The sequence below is a fragment of the Staurois parvus genome, unplaced genomic scaffold (genome assembly GCF_062004578.1).
Source record: "Staurois parvus isolate SC_StPar_1 unplaced genomic scaffold, SC_StPar_1.0 ptg000903l, whole genome shotgun sequence".
In the NCBI taxonomy this organism is placed as follows: Eukaryota; Metazoa; Chordata; class Amphibia; order Anura; family Ranidae; genus Staurois; species Staurois parvus.
In genome coordinates this window covers 1012546-1030655 of record NW_028318699.1, presented here as the reverse complement: position 1 = coordinate 1030655, position 18110 = coordinate 1012546, and the positions used below count along the sequence as shown (strand labels likewise).

Below are 18110 nucleotides of genomic sequence, written 5' to 3'. Positions count from 1 at the left end.
TGGAGATCATATCCCCCTTATGTATTATACATGGAGATCATATCCCCCCTTATGTATTATACATGGAGATCATATCCCCCTTATGTATTATACATGGAGATCATATCCCCCTTATGTATTATACATGGAGATCATATCCCCCTTATGTATTATACATGGAGATCATATCCCCCTTATGTATTATACATGGAGATCATATCCCCCCTTATGTATTATACATGTTGATCATATCCCCCCTTATGTATTACACATGGAAATCATATCCCCCCCTTATGTATTACGCATGGAGATCATATCCCCCCTTATGTATTATGCATGGAGATCATATCCCCCTTATGTATTGTGCATGGAGATCATATCCCCCCCTATGTAATATACATGTTGATCATATCCCCCCCCTTATGTATTACGCATGGAGATCATATCCCCCCTTATGTATTACACATGGTGATCATATCCCCCTTATGTATTATACATGGAGATCATATCCCCCCTTATGTATTATACATGGAGATCATATCCCCCCTTATGTATTATACATGGAGATCATATCCCCCCTTATGTATTATACATGGAGATCATATCCCCCTTATGTATTACACATGGTGATCATATCCCCCCCTTATGTATTACACGTGGAGATCATATCCCCCCTTATGTATTATACGTGGAGATCATATCCCCCTTATGTATTATACGTGGAGATCATATCCCCCTTATGTATTATACATGGAGATCATATCCCCCTTATGTATTATACATGGAGATCATATCCCCCTTATGTATTATACATGGAGATCATATCCCCCCTTATGTATTATACATGTTGATCATATCCCCCCTTATGTATTACACATGGAAATCATATCCCCCCCTTATGTATTACGCATGGAGATCATATCCCCCCTTATGTATTATGCATGGAGATCATATCCCCCTTATGTATTGTGCATGGAGATCATATCCCCCCCTATGTAATATACATGTTGATCATATCCCCCCCCTTATGTATTACGCATGGAGATCATATCCCCCCTTATGTATTACACATGGTGATCATATCCCCCTTATGTATTATACATGGAGATCATATCCCCCCTTATGTATTATACATGGAGATCATATCCCCCCTTATGTATTATACATGGAGATCATATCCCCCCTTATGTATTATACATGGAGATCATATCCCCCCTTATGTATTATACATGGAGATCATATCCCCCCTTATGTATTATACATGGAGATCATATCCCCCCTTATGTATTACACATGGAGATCATATCCCCCTTATGTATTATACATGGTGATCATATCCCCCCTTATGTATTATACATGGAGATCATATCCCCCCTTATGTATTATACATGGTGATCATATCCCCCCTTATGTATTATACATGGTGATCATATCCCCCCCCTTATGTATTATACATGGAGATCATATCCCCCCTTATGTATTATACATGGAGATCATATCCCCCCATATGTATTATACATGGAGATCATATCCCCACTTAATCTCCTCTTCTCAAGAGAGAATAAATTCAGAGGCAAGACATTCAGTGAGGGCGAGTAGATTCGGTCAGGTATTCATCTGCAAATTGAAAATATTGCCAAAGGTGCCAGGTGTCCCAAAATATCTCCTCATTATACAGGGTGGCTGTGAGATCCTCCATGTCCCTAAGCTCGTTCACCTTGCAAAACTACAATGAAAGGGTAGAAGGGTGGTTGCCTTTTCACCATAGAGGAATACATGCCTTGACCATGTTAAGCAGCGATAGAAGCATTATATTTTTTTGATGGGTCTCCCCGAAAGATGCAACTGGCAGCCCGCCGGGTCATCATGCAGGTCCATAGCGGTAAGTTGTTTGATAATGTCAGTCACCCCTCACCAAAAGGGCTGAAGCCTTGGGCACTGCCAGAAGACATGGAGGAGAGTGCCACCATTGGCTTCAAATCGCTAACACACATCAGGAAGCTACGACGAAATACGGTGAAGTTTAGATGGCACCCGGTACCAATGCGTGAGGAGCTTATACTTGGTCTCCTGTACTTTGGTGGCTAAAGAAGACTTATGGGCAAAGTGCAAGATCTTTTCCCATAGTGACGTGGTAAAGGAGATGTCCAGGTCACACTCCCATTTAGATAGGAAAGGAGGAACAAAGTTGGGTTCCGGGTGAATAAGAGAAAAGAAGATGGTGGAGAGGCTATGGTGAATTGGTTCTCCCTTGTGACATAGAGCTTCAAAAGGCAGTCAACTTTCAAGAAATACCAGGAGCACGCAAAACAGAACGCAGTTAGGAGCGGAGCTGAATACCTCTCCAGAAACTCAATGGGGGATCCACCAGTCGAGTAAAATCATTGGCAAGAAGGACCCTAGTGGGATTGAGAAAGTCCACTAAGTGAGAGTAGCCAGTAGTTGTGAGACAAGCAAATTGAGGGTCTTCTTGTCCTGGAGGGAAGTCAGGCTTTCCCAGAATGGTAACCAGAGAATAAGGTGCCGGAGAGTTGGACATGTTGCGGAATGCTTCTAGAGTAACTACAAGAGTGGCACCAAGAGTTAGGCATGCTACTAGGTCGGGAGGTAAAGGACATCGCATCCACGGCCAACTCAGGGCCGTGCCCCCAGAGTCCTCCAATTCCATGGCAATCCAGTGCTTGGCAACACCATGGCAGTGCCAATCAGCCAGGCGAGTGAGGTGAGCGGCTCTATAATTGGAGCAAATATCCAGCAATCCCCACGTCCACATGTCTTAAGCAGGGTCAGAACATGGAAAGCCAAATGTGACCCCCCCCCATGTGACCAGATATAAGTGCGGAATAGGGCATTGACCTTCCGAAAGGACGTGGGAAGCTTGATGGGGAGGGCTTGTAATAAGTACAGTATACGGGGCAGCACTGTCATCTTAAGCGCACTACATCGACCAAACCATGTCAGCGTAAGGGATTGCCATCGGAGAAGGTCTTCCTTAAGAGCAGAATCTGGCATAATATTAGTGCCCAGGTACCTGATCGAGTCCGTGGCCCAATGGAAAGAGAAGGAAGGGCGAAGGTGACTAAGGACCGTGGACTTGGTGGAAATGTTCGGTGCCGAGGATTTCATGAGGCTGATTTTGAAGTAGCAGAGGCTACCATAGTCCCCAAGCGCCTGCAAAATATTGGGCAATAAGAGGGTCGTTAAGAAAAAAAGATAAGATCGTCCGCAAACGCGGCCATTTTATGTTCCCCAGATGGTTTATGAAAACCAGAGATATTACAATCTGCTCGGATCTCACACAGAAAGGGCTCCAGCGACAAAATCAGAGGAGTGCGCAGCATGGAGCAGAGTCTAAAGACACTATTGGACTGAACAACACATATAGATCTGCACACTGCCGTATGTTGTCAGTCAAAATTGGAGCAGATCTGATAGGGGAACCAATTTCTCAGTTCCCCCATCAGGCTCAGCCCATCTTCAGTATAAAACGGTCCAGCCAAGCATCTGTCAGTGTGATGGGCGCAGTGGCCAAGGAGGGAGGGTGGAACGGTGTTGGGGGCAGTAGTGTGTAGTATGGATCCTCTGCTCTGTGTACTTTTCAAGTTCGGAGTCTTAGAACGTACTAAACTCAAGCGGTTAGCTGACAGCCAGACAACAAGCATTTTCAGAAAGAGGTCAGCAGTCGCAGCCTCTATTGTTTTTGTGCTTTCCTCAATAAGTATGGCGGCTGTGGCTTTAAAGCAACTTTGTTGCCAACTCTTCAAACCAACAATAAATCCACCCTGTAAAGAAAGAAGATGAATACATACTTATGTGGGTGGTGTTGTAAATCTTCACTATCATGAAGGAGTTGAGCAGTCACCACCACCAGCACACTTACAGCTGTCTTGGAAACCTGGTTCCTGGCCATGAACGGTGATTCCGTCTGCTGGACCCTACATTTTCTACTGTATGCAATACTGAACTAGAAACATGACATACTTTCCGGAGTCTTGGATACCTGGTTCTCCGCCATGCACAGCGATTCCTTCTTCTGGACCCTACATTACTACTGTATGCAGTACTGACCTGAGAACATGACATACTTTCCAGTGTCTTAGATACCTGGTTCTCCACCATACACAGGGATTCCGTCTGCTGGACCCTACATTACTACAGGATGTAGTACTGAACCAAGAACATGACATACTTTCCGGAGTCTTAGATACCTGGTCCTCCACCACGCATGGTGATTCCTTCTGCTGGACCTTACATTACTACTGTATGCAGTACTGAACCAAGAACATGACATACTTTCCGGTGTCTTGGATACCTGGTTCTTCGCCACGCATGGCGATTCCTTCTGCTGGACCCTACATTACTGCAGGATGTAGTACTGAACCAAGAACATGACATACTTTCCAGTGTCTTGGGTAGCTGTTTCTCCACCATGCACGGCAATTCCTTCTGCTGGACCCTACATTACTGCAGGACGCAGTACTGAACCAAGAACATGACATACTGTCCGGTGTCTTGGATACCTGGTTCTACAACACGCACAGCGATTCCTTCTGCTGGACCCCAACATTACTGCAGGATGTAGTACTGAACCAAGAACATGACATACTTTCCGGTGTCTTGGATACCTGGTTCTACAACACGCACAGCGATTCCTTCTGCTGGACCCCAACATTACTGCAGGATGTAGTACTGAACCAAGAACATGACATGCTTTCCAGTGTCTTGGATACCTGGTTTTCCGCCACGCACAGCGATTCCTTCTGCTGGACCCTACATTACTGCAGGATGTAGTACTGAACTAGGAACATGACATACTTTCCGGAGTCTTGGATACCTGGTTCTCCGCCACGCACGGCGATTCCTTCTGCTGGACCCTACATTACTGCAGGATGCAGTACTGAACCAAGAACATGACATACTTTCCAGTGTCTTGGATACCTGGTTCTCCACCATGCACAGGGATTCCTTCTGCTGGACCCTACATTACTACTATATGCAGTACTGAACCAAGAACATAACATACTTTCCAGAGTCTTGGGTACCTGGTTCTCCGCCATGCACAGCGATTCCTTCCGCTGGACCCTACATTACTACAGTATGCAGTACTGAACTAGAAACATGACATACTTTCTGGTGTCTTGAGTACCTGGTCCATCACCATGCACTGTGGTTCCTTCTGCTGGACCCTACATTACTACAGGACGCAGTACTGAACTAAGAACATACCATCAAGGCAGTTACCTGCAGTCCACTAGGTTTAATCCATACGGTTACATTCTGTGCATAGCTTCTCTTTGACTTGGGTTGCAGGGGAAATGGGCTCTTGTTGTCTTCTTCGCCATATGGATTCTCCTTGGCATCTAAAAAAGAAATGTGTTCTCAGCAGTGTGCATAAAAATCAATGATTTTTTAAAAAAAATAAAAAAAATCAGATTTTTTTATTTAAATCGGATTTTTTTGATTTAAATCGGATTTGTTTTTATATAAATTGGATTTTTTTAAATAAAATGCTTTTTGAGGAAAATATATTACCATCCAAAGGTTATTCCATCATGAAATAAAGATTAGTTTTTTAATTATGTAGAATAAGGCTGTATATGTTTAATTTTTTTGGTAAATAAATTCCATGAATCCATTCACAATGTCAGGCTCTTCCAGAGGTTTTTGTAAGATTATTGGGCAGTTTCTCTGCCTACAAGATATTATCACAGATGATTGGTTTACTTTTGCAGTTCTCAAAACTGAATTGGACTCAGCGGAGATCACATGCCTCTTCTTCACAGCAAAAATATTATATTCTTAGATTGTACACCCATTGAGGGTAAGGGACCGATGTGAATGTTCAATATATATATGTGTAAAGCGCTGCGTAAATTGACGGCGCTATATAAGTACCTGAAATAAATAATAATGAGTTGGACCACACTTTACAGAGGAGCCTTGGTGAGGCAGTGCGGCTTCCACATACATTTGCAAATGTCTGCAACTAAAATCTATATGAGCAGATATAGATTTTTCCGTAGGTTACCGTGGTTATATAGCTTGTAAAGTTCATGGACTTACTGTGCAATGGGCTAAAGAGAGCTTGTAGACAGTCCTCCTTTGGGCTACCTCAAGGGGAATTTACTTAAAATGGGTGCAGACAGGATCCGAAGTTGTTGTGCATCGTAAGCAATCAACTTCTCACTTCAGCTTGTTGAGTGAAGGTTTGAAATGGACACAAGGAGCTGAGTGGTTGCTATACTCAGTTACTCCAGATTCTGTCTTCTCCCTTTTTAAGTAAACTCCCCCTCAAAATACTACAAAGCTCTTTACTGCTGTCCCGTCTGTGTGTGCACGCTCGACTGTAAAACGGGGAAGAAGGTGTACCCCTTTACGGAGGATAGACAGCAGGACCTGTTCGCCTAAAGTGTGGTTTTCCCATGGGCGTGGTCAACCCACCGTTCTTTTCACAACACTCTTGTGAGAGAGTTGGGTGGTTAAATTTGCCAGACAAGCGACAAACCGCTGGCTGTTTTATTGCAGAACGGGTAGGGCGGTTGCGTGCCTCTCGCGCGCCCCCTACTTGTTTTGCGATATCACGTTTTAAACGTGATTTTGCCCAGCGGTGCCACCTTGTGGCCGTTTTTCCACGGTGGCTGGATGGCAAGCAGTTAAATACCCCTACCTACCTGCTCCATGTCATCTCCAGCTCTGTAACCTGATCTGCACATGCACAGCTCAGCCTACAGCTCCGGGCCAGTCTCTGTGTGACAGAATGAATAGCTCCTGTGCATGCGCAGAAGTGATGTCATCTCGTGCCAGCCAATGAAGATGGAGAAGATGCAGGACAGGATTGTTGGCGGAAACGTGATTATATCGCTCCATTTGGTTCCGTTTTTATTTCTGTTGTGAATGTTCCAACAGGAAGACTCTTGTATGGTTAGCACATCTGCCTTGCAGTAAAAATGGGTCATGGGTTCGATTCCCAACCATGGCGTCTCCTGCATGGAGTTTACATGTTCTCCCTGTGCCTGTGTGGGTTTCCTCCGGGTGCTCCGGTTTCCTCCCGCACTCCAAAGACATGCTGATAGGTTAACTGGATCCTGTCTAAATTGGCCCTAATATGTGCATGTATGAATGTGAGTTAGGGTCCTTAGATTGTACACCCCTTGAGGGTAAGGGACCGATGTGAATGTTCAATATATATATGTGTAAAGCGCTGCGTAAATTGACGGCGCTATATAAGTACCTATAATAAATAATAATGAGTTGGACCGCACTTTACAGAGGAGCCTTGGTGAGGCAGTGCGGCTTCCACATACATTTGCAAATGTCTGCAACTAAAATCTATATGAGCAGATATAGATTTTTCCGTAGGTTACCGTGGTTATATAGCTTGTAAAGTTCATGGACTTACTGTGCAATGGGCTAAAGAGAGCTTGTAGACAGTCCTCCTTTGGGCTACCTCGAGGGGAATTTACTTAAAATGGGTGCAGACAGGATCCGGAGTTGTTGTGCATCGTAAGCAATCAACTTCTCACTTCAGCTTGTTGAGTGAAGGTTTGAAATGGACACAAGGAGCTGAGTGGTTGCTATACTCTGTGGCTCCAGATTCTGTCTTCTCCCTTTTTAAGTAAACTCCCCCTCAAAATACTACAAAGCTCTTTACTGCTGTCCCGTCTGTGTGTGCACGCTCGACTGTAAAACGGGGAAGAAGGTGTACCCCTTTACGGAGGATAGACAGCAGGACCTGTTCGCCTAAAGTGTGGTTTTCCCATGGGCGTGGTCAACCCACCGTTCTTTTCACAACACTCTTGTGAGAGAGGTGGGTGGTTAAATTTGCCAGACAAGCGACAAACCGCTGGCTGTTTTATTGCAGAACGGGTAGGGCGGTTGCGTGCCTCTCGCGCGCCCCCTACTTGTTTTGCAATATCACGTTTCAAACATGATTTTGCCCAGCGGTGCCACCTTGTGGCCGTTTTTCCACGGTGGCTGGATGGCAAGCAGTTAAATACCCCTACCTACCTGCTCCATGTCATCTCCAGCTCTGTAACCTGATCTGCACATGCACAGCTCAGCCTACAGCTCCGGGCCAGTCTCTGTGTGTCAGAATGAATAGCTCCTGTGCATGCGCAGAAGTGATGTCATCTCGTGCCAGCCAATGAAGATGGAGAAGATGCAGGACAGGATTGTTGGCGGAAACGTGATTATATCGCTCCATTTGGTTCCGTTTTTATTTCTGTTGTGAATGTTCCAACAGGAATACTCTTGTATGGTTAGCACATCTGCCTTGCAGTAAAAATGGGTCATGGGTTCGATTCCCGACCATGGCGTCTCCTGCATGGAGTTTGCATGTTCTCCCTGTGCCTGTGTGGGTTTCCTCTGGGTGCTCCGGTTTCCTCTCGCACTCCAAAGACATGCTGATAGGTTAACTGGATCCTGTCTAAATTGGCCCTAATATGTGCATGTATGAATGTGAGTTATGGTCCTTAGATTGTACACCCCTTGAGGGTAAGGGACCGATGTGAATGTTCAATATATATATGTGTAAAGCGCTGTGTAAATTGACGGCGCTATATAAGTACCTGAAATAAATAATAATGAGTTGGACCGCACTTTACAGAGGAGCCTTGGTGAGGCAGTGCGGCTTCCACATACATTTGCAAATGTCTGCAACTAAAATCTATATGAGCAGATATAGATTTTTCCGTAGGTTACCGTGGTTATATAGCTTGTAAAGTTCATGGACTTACTGTGCAATGGGCTAAAGAGAGCTTGTAGACAGTCCTCCTTTGGGCTACCTCGAGGGGAATTTACTTAAAATGGGTGCAGACAGGATCCGGAGTTGTTGTGCATCGTAAGCAATCAACTTCTCACTTCAGCTTGTTGAGTGAAGGTTTGAAATGGACACAAGGAGCTAAGTGGTTGCTATACTCAGTGGCTCCAGATTCTGTCTTCTCCCTTTTTAATCGCTTGCCGCCCTGCCACTGTATATATACGTGTGCAGGGCGGCAGTGGAGCGCAAAACCACGTTTTAAAACGGGTTCCTCGCTCCCGACACTTTCGCCGGCAGGGGGCGCGCGCGCTCCCGCCGACCCGCGGGTGATCCGATTCGATCCAGGAGGGATCAATCATTAGATTTCAGCCAGTGATTTCTGGCTGAAATCGGATGATCGGTCCCTGTCCTATCCTGTCCTGTGTTGATATTTATACAGGGCAGGATATGATGTCATTCTTCTCTGCCTGGACACATTCCGTTCCAGACAGAGAAGAAGAGACATTTAAACGTGAGTAAAACAGCACACTGACAGAACACAGTCTAGGACACATTTAACCCCCTGATTGCCCCCCCCAGTTAACCCTTCACTGCCCTGTCACCAGTGTCACTGATCAGTGAAGCGATTTTTATTGATTACTTTATCAGTGTCGCTGGCGATTTCCAATAGTGCTAGTGCCCCTCCCAGATAGCGCCAGTTTGCCCGCCAGTACACCAATAAAGCCATTTAACTCCTTAATTCCCCCCCCCCAGTTAACCCCTTAACTGCCCTGTCACCAGTGTCACTGATCAGTGAAGCGATTTTTACTGATCACTGTATCAGTGTCGCTGGCGACTTCCGATAGTGTTAGCGCCCCTCCCAGATAGAGCCAGATTGCCCACTAATACACCAGTAGTCCCGTCTAACCCCTTGATGGCTTCCCCCCCCCCCTGAGTTGAGCTCTTCACTGCCCTGTCACCAGTGTCACTGATCAGTGAACCAATTTTTACTGATCACTGTATCAGTGTCGCTGGCGACTTCCGTTAGTGTTAGCGCCCCTCCCAGATAGCGCCAGATTGCCCGCTAATACACCAGTAGTCCCGTCTAACCTCTTGATCGCCCCCCCCTCCCTGAGTTGACCCCTTCACTGCCCTGTCACCAGTGTCACTAATCAGTGAACCAATTTTTACTGATCACTGTATCAGTGTCGCTGGCGACTTCCGTTAGTGTTAGCGCCCCTCCCAGATAGCGCCAGATTGCCCGCTAATACACCAGTAGTCCCGTCTAACCCCTTGATCGCCCCCCCCCTGAGTTGACCCCTTCACTGCCCTGTCACCAGTGTCACTGATCAGTGAACCAATTTTTACAGATCACTGTATCAGTGTCGCTGGTGACTTCCGATAGTTTTAGCTTCCCTCCCAGATAGCACCAGTTTGCCCGCTAGTACACAAATAATCACATTTGACCCCTTGATTGCCAGGAACACGCTTACTTGCACGCTAAACCTTCATTGCTAGTATAGTGTCTGATTGGATCAATATCTTTGATCCGATCAGCGCTATACCAGCATTCACATTACTTTAGTATCCCCAAAAACGCAGTGTTAGCGGGATCAGCCCCAACACCTGCCAGCACCTGCGTTTAGCCCCTACGCCCCCCCCTTCTCCCCCAGCAAGTGCAGTGTCAGTAGATAACTGTCACTTGATACATATTACACACAAAACCGCAGTGTTCACAGAATCAGGCCTGATATCTGTTAGCACTTGTCGGTAAATTTTTTGTAGCGGTTCAAGCAGTCCCTGACAGCCAGGCGCTCTTTTTCCCGTGAGTCGCACCAGGTACCTGTAAATTTAGTGGCCAAAATGTCTAAGCAAAGGTACACTAGTGTAGAGGCCTATAGGATTCTGAGCATGTCAAGTGAGAGCGAAGGGGAAGACTCACTGGCAGAACCAGGCTCAGAATACGAACCTATAGACAGCAGCGGCACCCTGACAGCTAGCTCAGACGATGAGGAAGTGGTCCCTGCTAAGGTCAGGCGTACCCGATCCCATTCACAGGTTGCTGAGGTGCTACAAATGCATGATGACTCTCATATGCAGCAGAGTGCCAGTACTAGTGCCGCAGTATCTTTTGGTGAACTGGCGAGCACCAGCGGCCTAGTACGTCCTGGTCATAGGCATACCAGCACTGCAGTATCACTTGGTGACGTGGCGAGTCCCATAAGTGCAGTACAAGCTGGTGCGGTGGCGAGCACAAGTAGTGTCCCGCGGCCACCAAGAATTTGCAGACAGGCCCGTAGAGCCACTAGTGTCCTTCCGGATGTGCTTGCAAATCCCGATTGGCAGCCCACAAATTTTGCAGCACCCGTACTTCCCCCATTCACTGCCCAACCCGGAATTCAGGTGGAAACAGAAAATTTAAATACTCCCCTTAATTTTTTGAGCTGTTTTTCACAGAAGATCTTTATGCATTGATTGTGGATCAAAGCAATTTATATGCACGACAATTTATCGCCGCCAACCCAAATTCAAACCTTGCCAGACCATTCGCATGGAAACCCATTACGGTTTCCGAATTTAAAGTTTTTTTGGGCCTAACCCTCAACATGGGCATTAATGATAAAAATCAACTGCGGTTGTATTGGTCCACCGACCCTCTTGTTCACATGTCCGTGTTCTCTGCTGCCATGGCCAGGCATAGATATGAGACGATAAGGCGTTTTATGCACTTCTACGACAACTCACTCAGTCGTCCTCGGGGTGACCCTGAATTTGACCGGCTCCACAAAATTCGGCCCCTCGTAAATCACTTTAACCAAAAATTTGCAGATGTGTATACTCCCCAGAAAAACATCTGCATCGATGAGTCCCTCATTCAATATTCTGGCCGCCTTCTAATCAAACAATATCTCCCCAGCAAGCGTGCCAGATATGGGATCAAGATGTATAAGACCTGTGAGAGGGCAACAGGCTATACATGTAAGTTTCGGATTTACGAGGGAAAAGATAGTTACTTGGAGCCCCCCGGATGCCCAGACTACATGGGGAGCAGTGGCAAGATAGTTTGGGACTTGGCGTCATCCTATTTCCATAGGGGGTACCACTTATACGTGGACAATTTTTATTCAAGCGTGCCACTATTTAGACATTTGTTCAATTTGGGAATTTGCACATGTGGCACTGTGCGATCTAATCGCCGAGGCTTCCCCCAACGGCTTAAAAAGGGGGAAAAAGCCTGCTTGAGAAATGAAGAATTACTCACAGTGAAGTGGAAGGACAAACGGGATGTTTACCTCCTGTCTTCCATTCACGCAGATACGACTGTCCAAATTACCACGGCAGCTGGTGTTGTTGAGAAGCCCCTCTGTGTCCACGATTATAACCTTAACATGGGAGGGGTGGACTTCAATGACCAGATGATGCAGCCGTATTTAGTTTCCCGAAAATCCAAACGCTGGTACATAAAAGTGTCAGTTTATTTATTTCAATTGGCTGTATATAACGCTTTTGTTCTCTATAAAGCAACTGGACATAGTGGATCATACCTAAATTTCCAGTTAGAGAACATCAGGGCCCTTTTGTATCCAGAAGGTGCTGCGCCCCAAATCCCTCTCCCAGATGCAGTTAGCCGTCTGCATGAGAGACATTTTCCCGATACCATTCCTGGTACCCCAACCCAAAGAAGACCCCAAAAAAGATGTCGTGTCTGCAGCAAACGTGGAATTAGGCGTGACAGCCGCTATTGTTGTCCCTCCTGTCCTGGCCAACCTGGCCTCTGCATCAAGCCCTGCTTCCGCCTCTACCATACACTAGTGAACTATTAGTATAGGGTACAGCACGGCACAGATCAGGGCACATTTACACAGGGTCTCAAAAGATGTTAGGTAGTCAGGAAACTGGCTATCGCATTTGGAGAGACCCTACCAGCTGTTTAAATGTTTGAAGTTTGGAAAAAAAAAGTAAAAAAAAATAAATAAAAGTACAAATACCCCCCAAAAAAATGTAAAAACCAAAAATAGTTATAGTTTTTTTTGTTGTTGTCATTTTTGTGATTGTTCGACTTTCACTGGTTTATTGTTGTTTTATTGTTAACCATTTCTGTTTGCAGGAATGCTTTCAGCTGCAGCGCTGACCTGTTTATTCTGACAGCAACAGGAACTTGCTCTCAGAATAGACATAAGTCAGCGTGGGCAGCGCTGTTGGATGAGATTTTTCATCCGCAGTTATAAAAAACAGAATATATGCCAAAGCATGGGGGCCTGGGGTGGCCAGTGGGTGGATGGCCCCTATGCTTCGGCATATATATTTTATATTTGTTGGCACATTTCATGTGTGCCCACCATTAGAAGTGGGTGGATTGAGGGAGGTTTCTAATGGTGGGCATACCACCACACACTTTTCCTTATAAAGTTGTTTTATTGAGTTTGTTTTATTGTTAACCATTGTTGATTTCTTTGCAGGAACGTCAAACTGCAGCACTGACCTGTTTATTCTGACAGCAACAGGGTCTTGCTTTCAGAATAGACATAAGTAGGTGTGTGCAGTGCTGTTGGATGAGATTTTTCATCCGCAGTTAAAAAAAAGAGAATATATGCCAAAGCATGGGGGCCTGGGGTGGCCAGTGGGTGGATGGCCCCTATGCTTCGGCATATATATTTTATATTTGTTGGCACATTTCATGTGTGCCCACCATTAGAAGTGGGTGGATTGAGGGAGGTTTCTAATGGTGGGCATACCACCACACACTTTTCCTTATAAAGTTGTTTTATTGAGTTTATGTTTTATTGTTAACCATTGTTGATTTCTTTGCAGGAACGTCAAACTGCAGCACTGACCTGTTTATTCTGACAGCAACAGGGTCTTGCTTTCAGAATAGACATAAGTAGGTGTGTGCAGTGCTGTCGGATGAGATTTTTCATCCGCAGTTAAAAAAAAGAGAATATATGCCAAAGCATGGGGGCCTGGGGTGGCCAGTGGGTGGATGGCCCCCATGCTTCGGCATATATATTTTATATTTGTTGGCACATTTCATATGTGCCCACCATTAGAAGTGGGTGGATTGAGGGAGGTTTCTAATGGTGGGCATACCACACACTTTTTCTGGCAGAGATTTCTTCTCCTTTTTTTCATTCAGCCCACAGGCTGCATAAAGAAAAAAAGAACATAGCATATACACCCAACAAGGACCAGTGACGTACTGGTACATCACTGGACTTTGAATGGTTATACCAGGGTGATGCCTGCAGCTGCAGGCATCATCCTGGTATCATTTTTTTCAGCCGGCAATGGGCTTTCATGTAAAAGCATTCCTAGTGGTTAATTAGCTGCAGAATTGCCTTTACAAGAAGCGGGAGAAAATGGCCCCCCCTCCCCCTCCCTGAGATAGCATTAAAAGTGATTAAAAAAAACAAAAAATAAAGGGGCAGTGTAAAAATAATTAAATAAATCAGAAAAAAAAAAAAAAAAAAGGACCCTCGCTCATCCGCGCACGCGCACACCTGCGGTCGTGAGCGTTGACCCTTTACCAGTATGGAAACAGCGATTGCACCATGCATGTGAGGTATCGCCACGAACGTCAGATCAAGGGCAGTAATTATAGCTTTAGACCTCCTCTGTAAATCTAAAATGGTAGCTTGTAAAGGCTTTTAAAGCGTTGCCTATAGATATTAAAAATGTACGCAGTTTGTCGCCATTGCACAGGGCATGTGTAATTTTAAAGCATGTCATGTTTGGTATCTATTTACTCAGCATAACATCATCTTTTATATCATACCAAATAATTGGCCAATATATTGTGTTTTTGTGCATTAAAATTAAAAAAAGTGTATATTTTTCAAAAAAATTGCGTTTGAAAAATCGCTGTGTAAGTAATATGTGAGATAAAAAATTGCACCACCCACCATTTTATTTACTAGGGTGTCTGCTCTAAGAAAATATATAATGTTTGGGGGTTCACTTTAATTTCCTAGCAAAAATACAAATTTTTTTAATGTGAACAAAAAGTGTCAGAAAAGGCTTGGTCTTCAGGTGGTTAGAAGAATGAGTGATGTGTGGCATAAACCTCTAATGCTGGGCATTAAATGCCCCCACCCCTCAAAATGACCCCTTTTTGGAAAGTAGACACCCCAAACTATTTGCTGAGAGGCATGTTGAATCAATAGAAGAATTTATTTTTTTACCACAAGTTTTTGGAAAATGAAGAAAGAAAATAAAAATATATTTTTTCTTTTCTTTTTTATATTTCAAAACCTTGTGAGAAAAAATGAGATCTGCAAAATACTTACCATGCCTCTTTTTAAATTCCTTGGAGTGTCTACTTTCCAAAAAAGGGTCATTTGGGGAGGTTTGTCGCTATCCTGGCATTACAGGGCCTCCGAAACTGTGATAGGTAGTGGGGAAGTGAAATGAAGAAGTTACGCACCTTCAGGCTTTCAAAGTGCTCATTGGATTTCAGGCTCCTGTATGTGGCTAGGCTCCCAAAAAGTGTCACACGTGTGGTATCCTCATACTCGGTAGAAGTAGCAGAATGTATTTTGGGGTATAATTCCACATATACCCATGGCTTGTGCAAGAAATAAATCATTTAAATGACAATTTTGTGTAAAAAAAAAACAAAAAAAAAGTTTTTGTCATTTTCCAGAAACTTGTAGAAAAAAAATAAATCTTCCATGGACACAATATGTCTCTCAGCAGATAGCTTAGGGTGTCTGCTTTCCAAAAAGGGGTCATTTGGGGGTGTTTGTTCTATCCTGGTATTTTAGCATCTCAAGAGATGTGATGGGCGGTCAGAAAGTAAAAGCTGTGTAAATTTCAAATTATCTATACCATAGTTTGTAGACGCTATAACTTTCACACAAAGCAATCAATATACACTTATTGGGATTTTTTTTTACCAAAAACATGTAGCAGAATACATTTTGGCTTAAATTTATGACTAACTTTGAGTTTACAATATATTTTTTATAGCTGAAAGTAGAAAAAAATTTTTTTTTTTCAAGATTTTCGTGTTTTTTTGTTTATAGCGCCAAAAATAAAAAGCGCACAGGTGATCAAATACCACCAAAAGAAAGCTCTATTTGTGTGAAAAAAAGGACGTAAATTTTGTTTGGGTACAGCATTGCATGACCGCGCAATTATCATTTGAATTAGTGCAGCGCTATATAGCAAAAAAAGGCATAAATTACAGTATCTATACCATAGTTCGTAGACGCTATAACGTTCACACAAAGCAATCAATATACACTTATTGGGATTTTTTTTACCAAAAACATGTAGCAGAATACATTTTGGCTTAAATTTATGACTAACTTTGAGTTTACAATATATTTTTTATAGCTGAAAGTAGAAAATATTGTTTTTTTTCAAAATTTTCGTGTTTTTTTTGTTTATAGCGCAGAAAATAAAAAGCGCACAGGTGATCAAATACCACCAAAAGAAAGCTCTATTTGTGTGAAAAAAAAGGACGTAAATTTTGTTTGGGTACAGCATTGCATGATCGCGCAATTATCATTTGAATTAGTGCAGCGCTGTATAGCAAAAAAAGGCATAAATTACAGTATCTATACCATAGTTTGTAGACGCTATAACGTTCACACAAAGCAATCAATATACACTTATTGGGATTTTTTTACCAAAAACATGTAGCAGAATACATTTTGGCTTAAATTTATGACTAACTTTCAGTTTACGATATATTTTTTATAGCTGAAAGTAGAAAATATTGGTTTTTTTTAAAATTTTCGTGTTTTTTTGTTTATAGCGCCGAAAATAAAAAGCGCACAGGTGATCAAATACCACGAAAAGAAAGCTCTATTTGTGTGAAGAAAAGGACGTAAATTTTGTTTGGGTACAGCATTGCATGACCGCGCAATTATCATTTGAATTAGTGCAGCGCCAAACAGCAAAAAAATGCCTGGTCATTAAGGGGGGTAAATCCTTTGGGGCTCAAGTGGTTAAGTAAACTCCCCCTCAAAATACTACAAAGCTCTTTACTGCTGTCCCGTCTGTGTGTGCACGCTTGACTGTAAAACGGGGAAGAAGGTGTACCCCTTTACGGAGGATAGACAGCAGGACCTGTTCGCCTAAAGTGTGGTTTTCCCATGGGCATGGTCAACCCACCGTTCTTTACACAACACTGTTGTGAGAGAGGTGGGTGGTTAAATTTGCCAGACAAGCGACAAACCGCTGGCTGTTGTATTGCAGAACGGGTAGGGCGGTTGCGTGCCTCTCGCGCGCCCCCTACTTGTTTTGCAATATCACGTTTTAAACGTGATTTTGCCCAGCAGTGCCACCTTGTGGCCGTTTTTCCACGGTGGCTGGATGGCAAGCAGTTAAATACCCCTACCTACCTGCTCGATGTCATCTCCAGCTCTGTAACCTGATCTGCACATGCACAGCTCAGCCTACAGCTCCGGGCCAGTCTCTGCGTGTCAGAATGAATAGCTCCTGTGCATGCGCAGAAGTGATGTCATCTCGTGCCAGCCAATGAAGATGGAGAAGATGCAGGACAGGATTGTTGGCGGAAACGTGATTATATCGCTCTATTTGGTTCCATTTTTATTTCTGTTGTGAATGTTCCAACAGGAAGACTCTTGTATGGTTAGCACATCTGCCTTGCAGTAAAAATGGGTCATGGGTTCGATTCCCGACCATGGCGTCTCCTGCATGGAGTTTGCATGTTCTCCCTGTGCCTGCGTGGGTTTCCTCCGGGTACTCCGGTTTCCTCCCGCACTCCAAAGACATGCTGATAGGTTAACTGGATCCTGTCTAAATTGGCCCTAATATGTGCATGTATGAATGTGAGTTAGGGTCCTTAGATTGTACACCCCTTGAGGGTAAGGGACCGATGTGAATGTTCAATATATATATGTGTAAAGCGCTGCGTAAGTTGACGGCGCTATATAATTACCTGAAATAAATAATAATGAGTTGGACCGCACTTTACAGAGGAGCCTTGGTGAGGCAGTGCGGCTTCCACATACATTTGCAAATGTCTGCAACTAAAATCTATATGAGCAGATATAGATTTTTCCGTAGGTTACCGTGGTTATATAGCTTGTAAAGTTCATGGACTTACTGTGCAATGGGCTAAAGAGAGCTTGTAGACAGTCCTCCTTTGGGCTACCTCGAGGGGAATTTACCTAAAATGGGTGCAGACAGGATCCAGAGTTGTTGTGCATCGTAAGCAATCAACTTCTCACTTCAGCTTGTTGAGTGAAGGTTTGAAATGGACACAAGGAGCTGAGTGGTTGCTATACTCAGTGGCTCCAGATTCTGTCTTCTCCCTTTTTAAGTAAACTCCTCCTCAAAATACTACAAAGCTCTTTACTGCTGTCCCGTCTGTGTGTGCACGCTCGACTGTAAAATGGGGAAGAAGGTGTACCCCTTTACGGAG

The 18110-nt window shown here is 44.1% G+C and overlaps 1 protein-coding gene across 1 annotated transcript in view; it reads right to left on the bottom strand.

The window, feature by feature from the left end:
• LOC149442182 (integrator complex subunit 14-like) overlaps positions 1 to 18110 on the bottom strand; it is a 79050-nt gene that overhangs the window by 12548 nt on the left and 48392 nt on the right. Inside the window, exons 9-10 of the mRNA XM_089656411.1 lie at positions 5675 to 5713; positions 5221 to 5343 (exon numbers count right to left, since the gene is read on the bottom strand). Coding sequence (XP_089512537.1) covers positions 5221 to 5343; positions 5675 to 5713 — 162 coding nt within the window. The remainder of the gene's footprint in view (positions 1 to 5220; positions 5344 to 5674; positions 5714 to 18110) is intronic.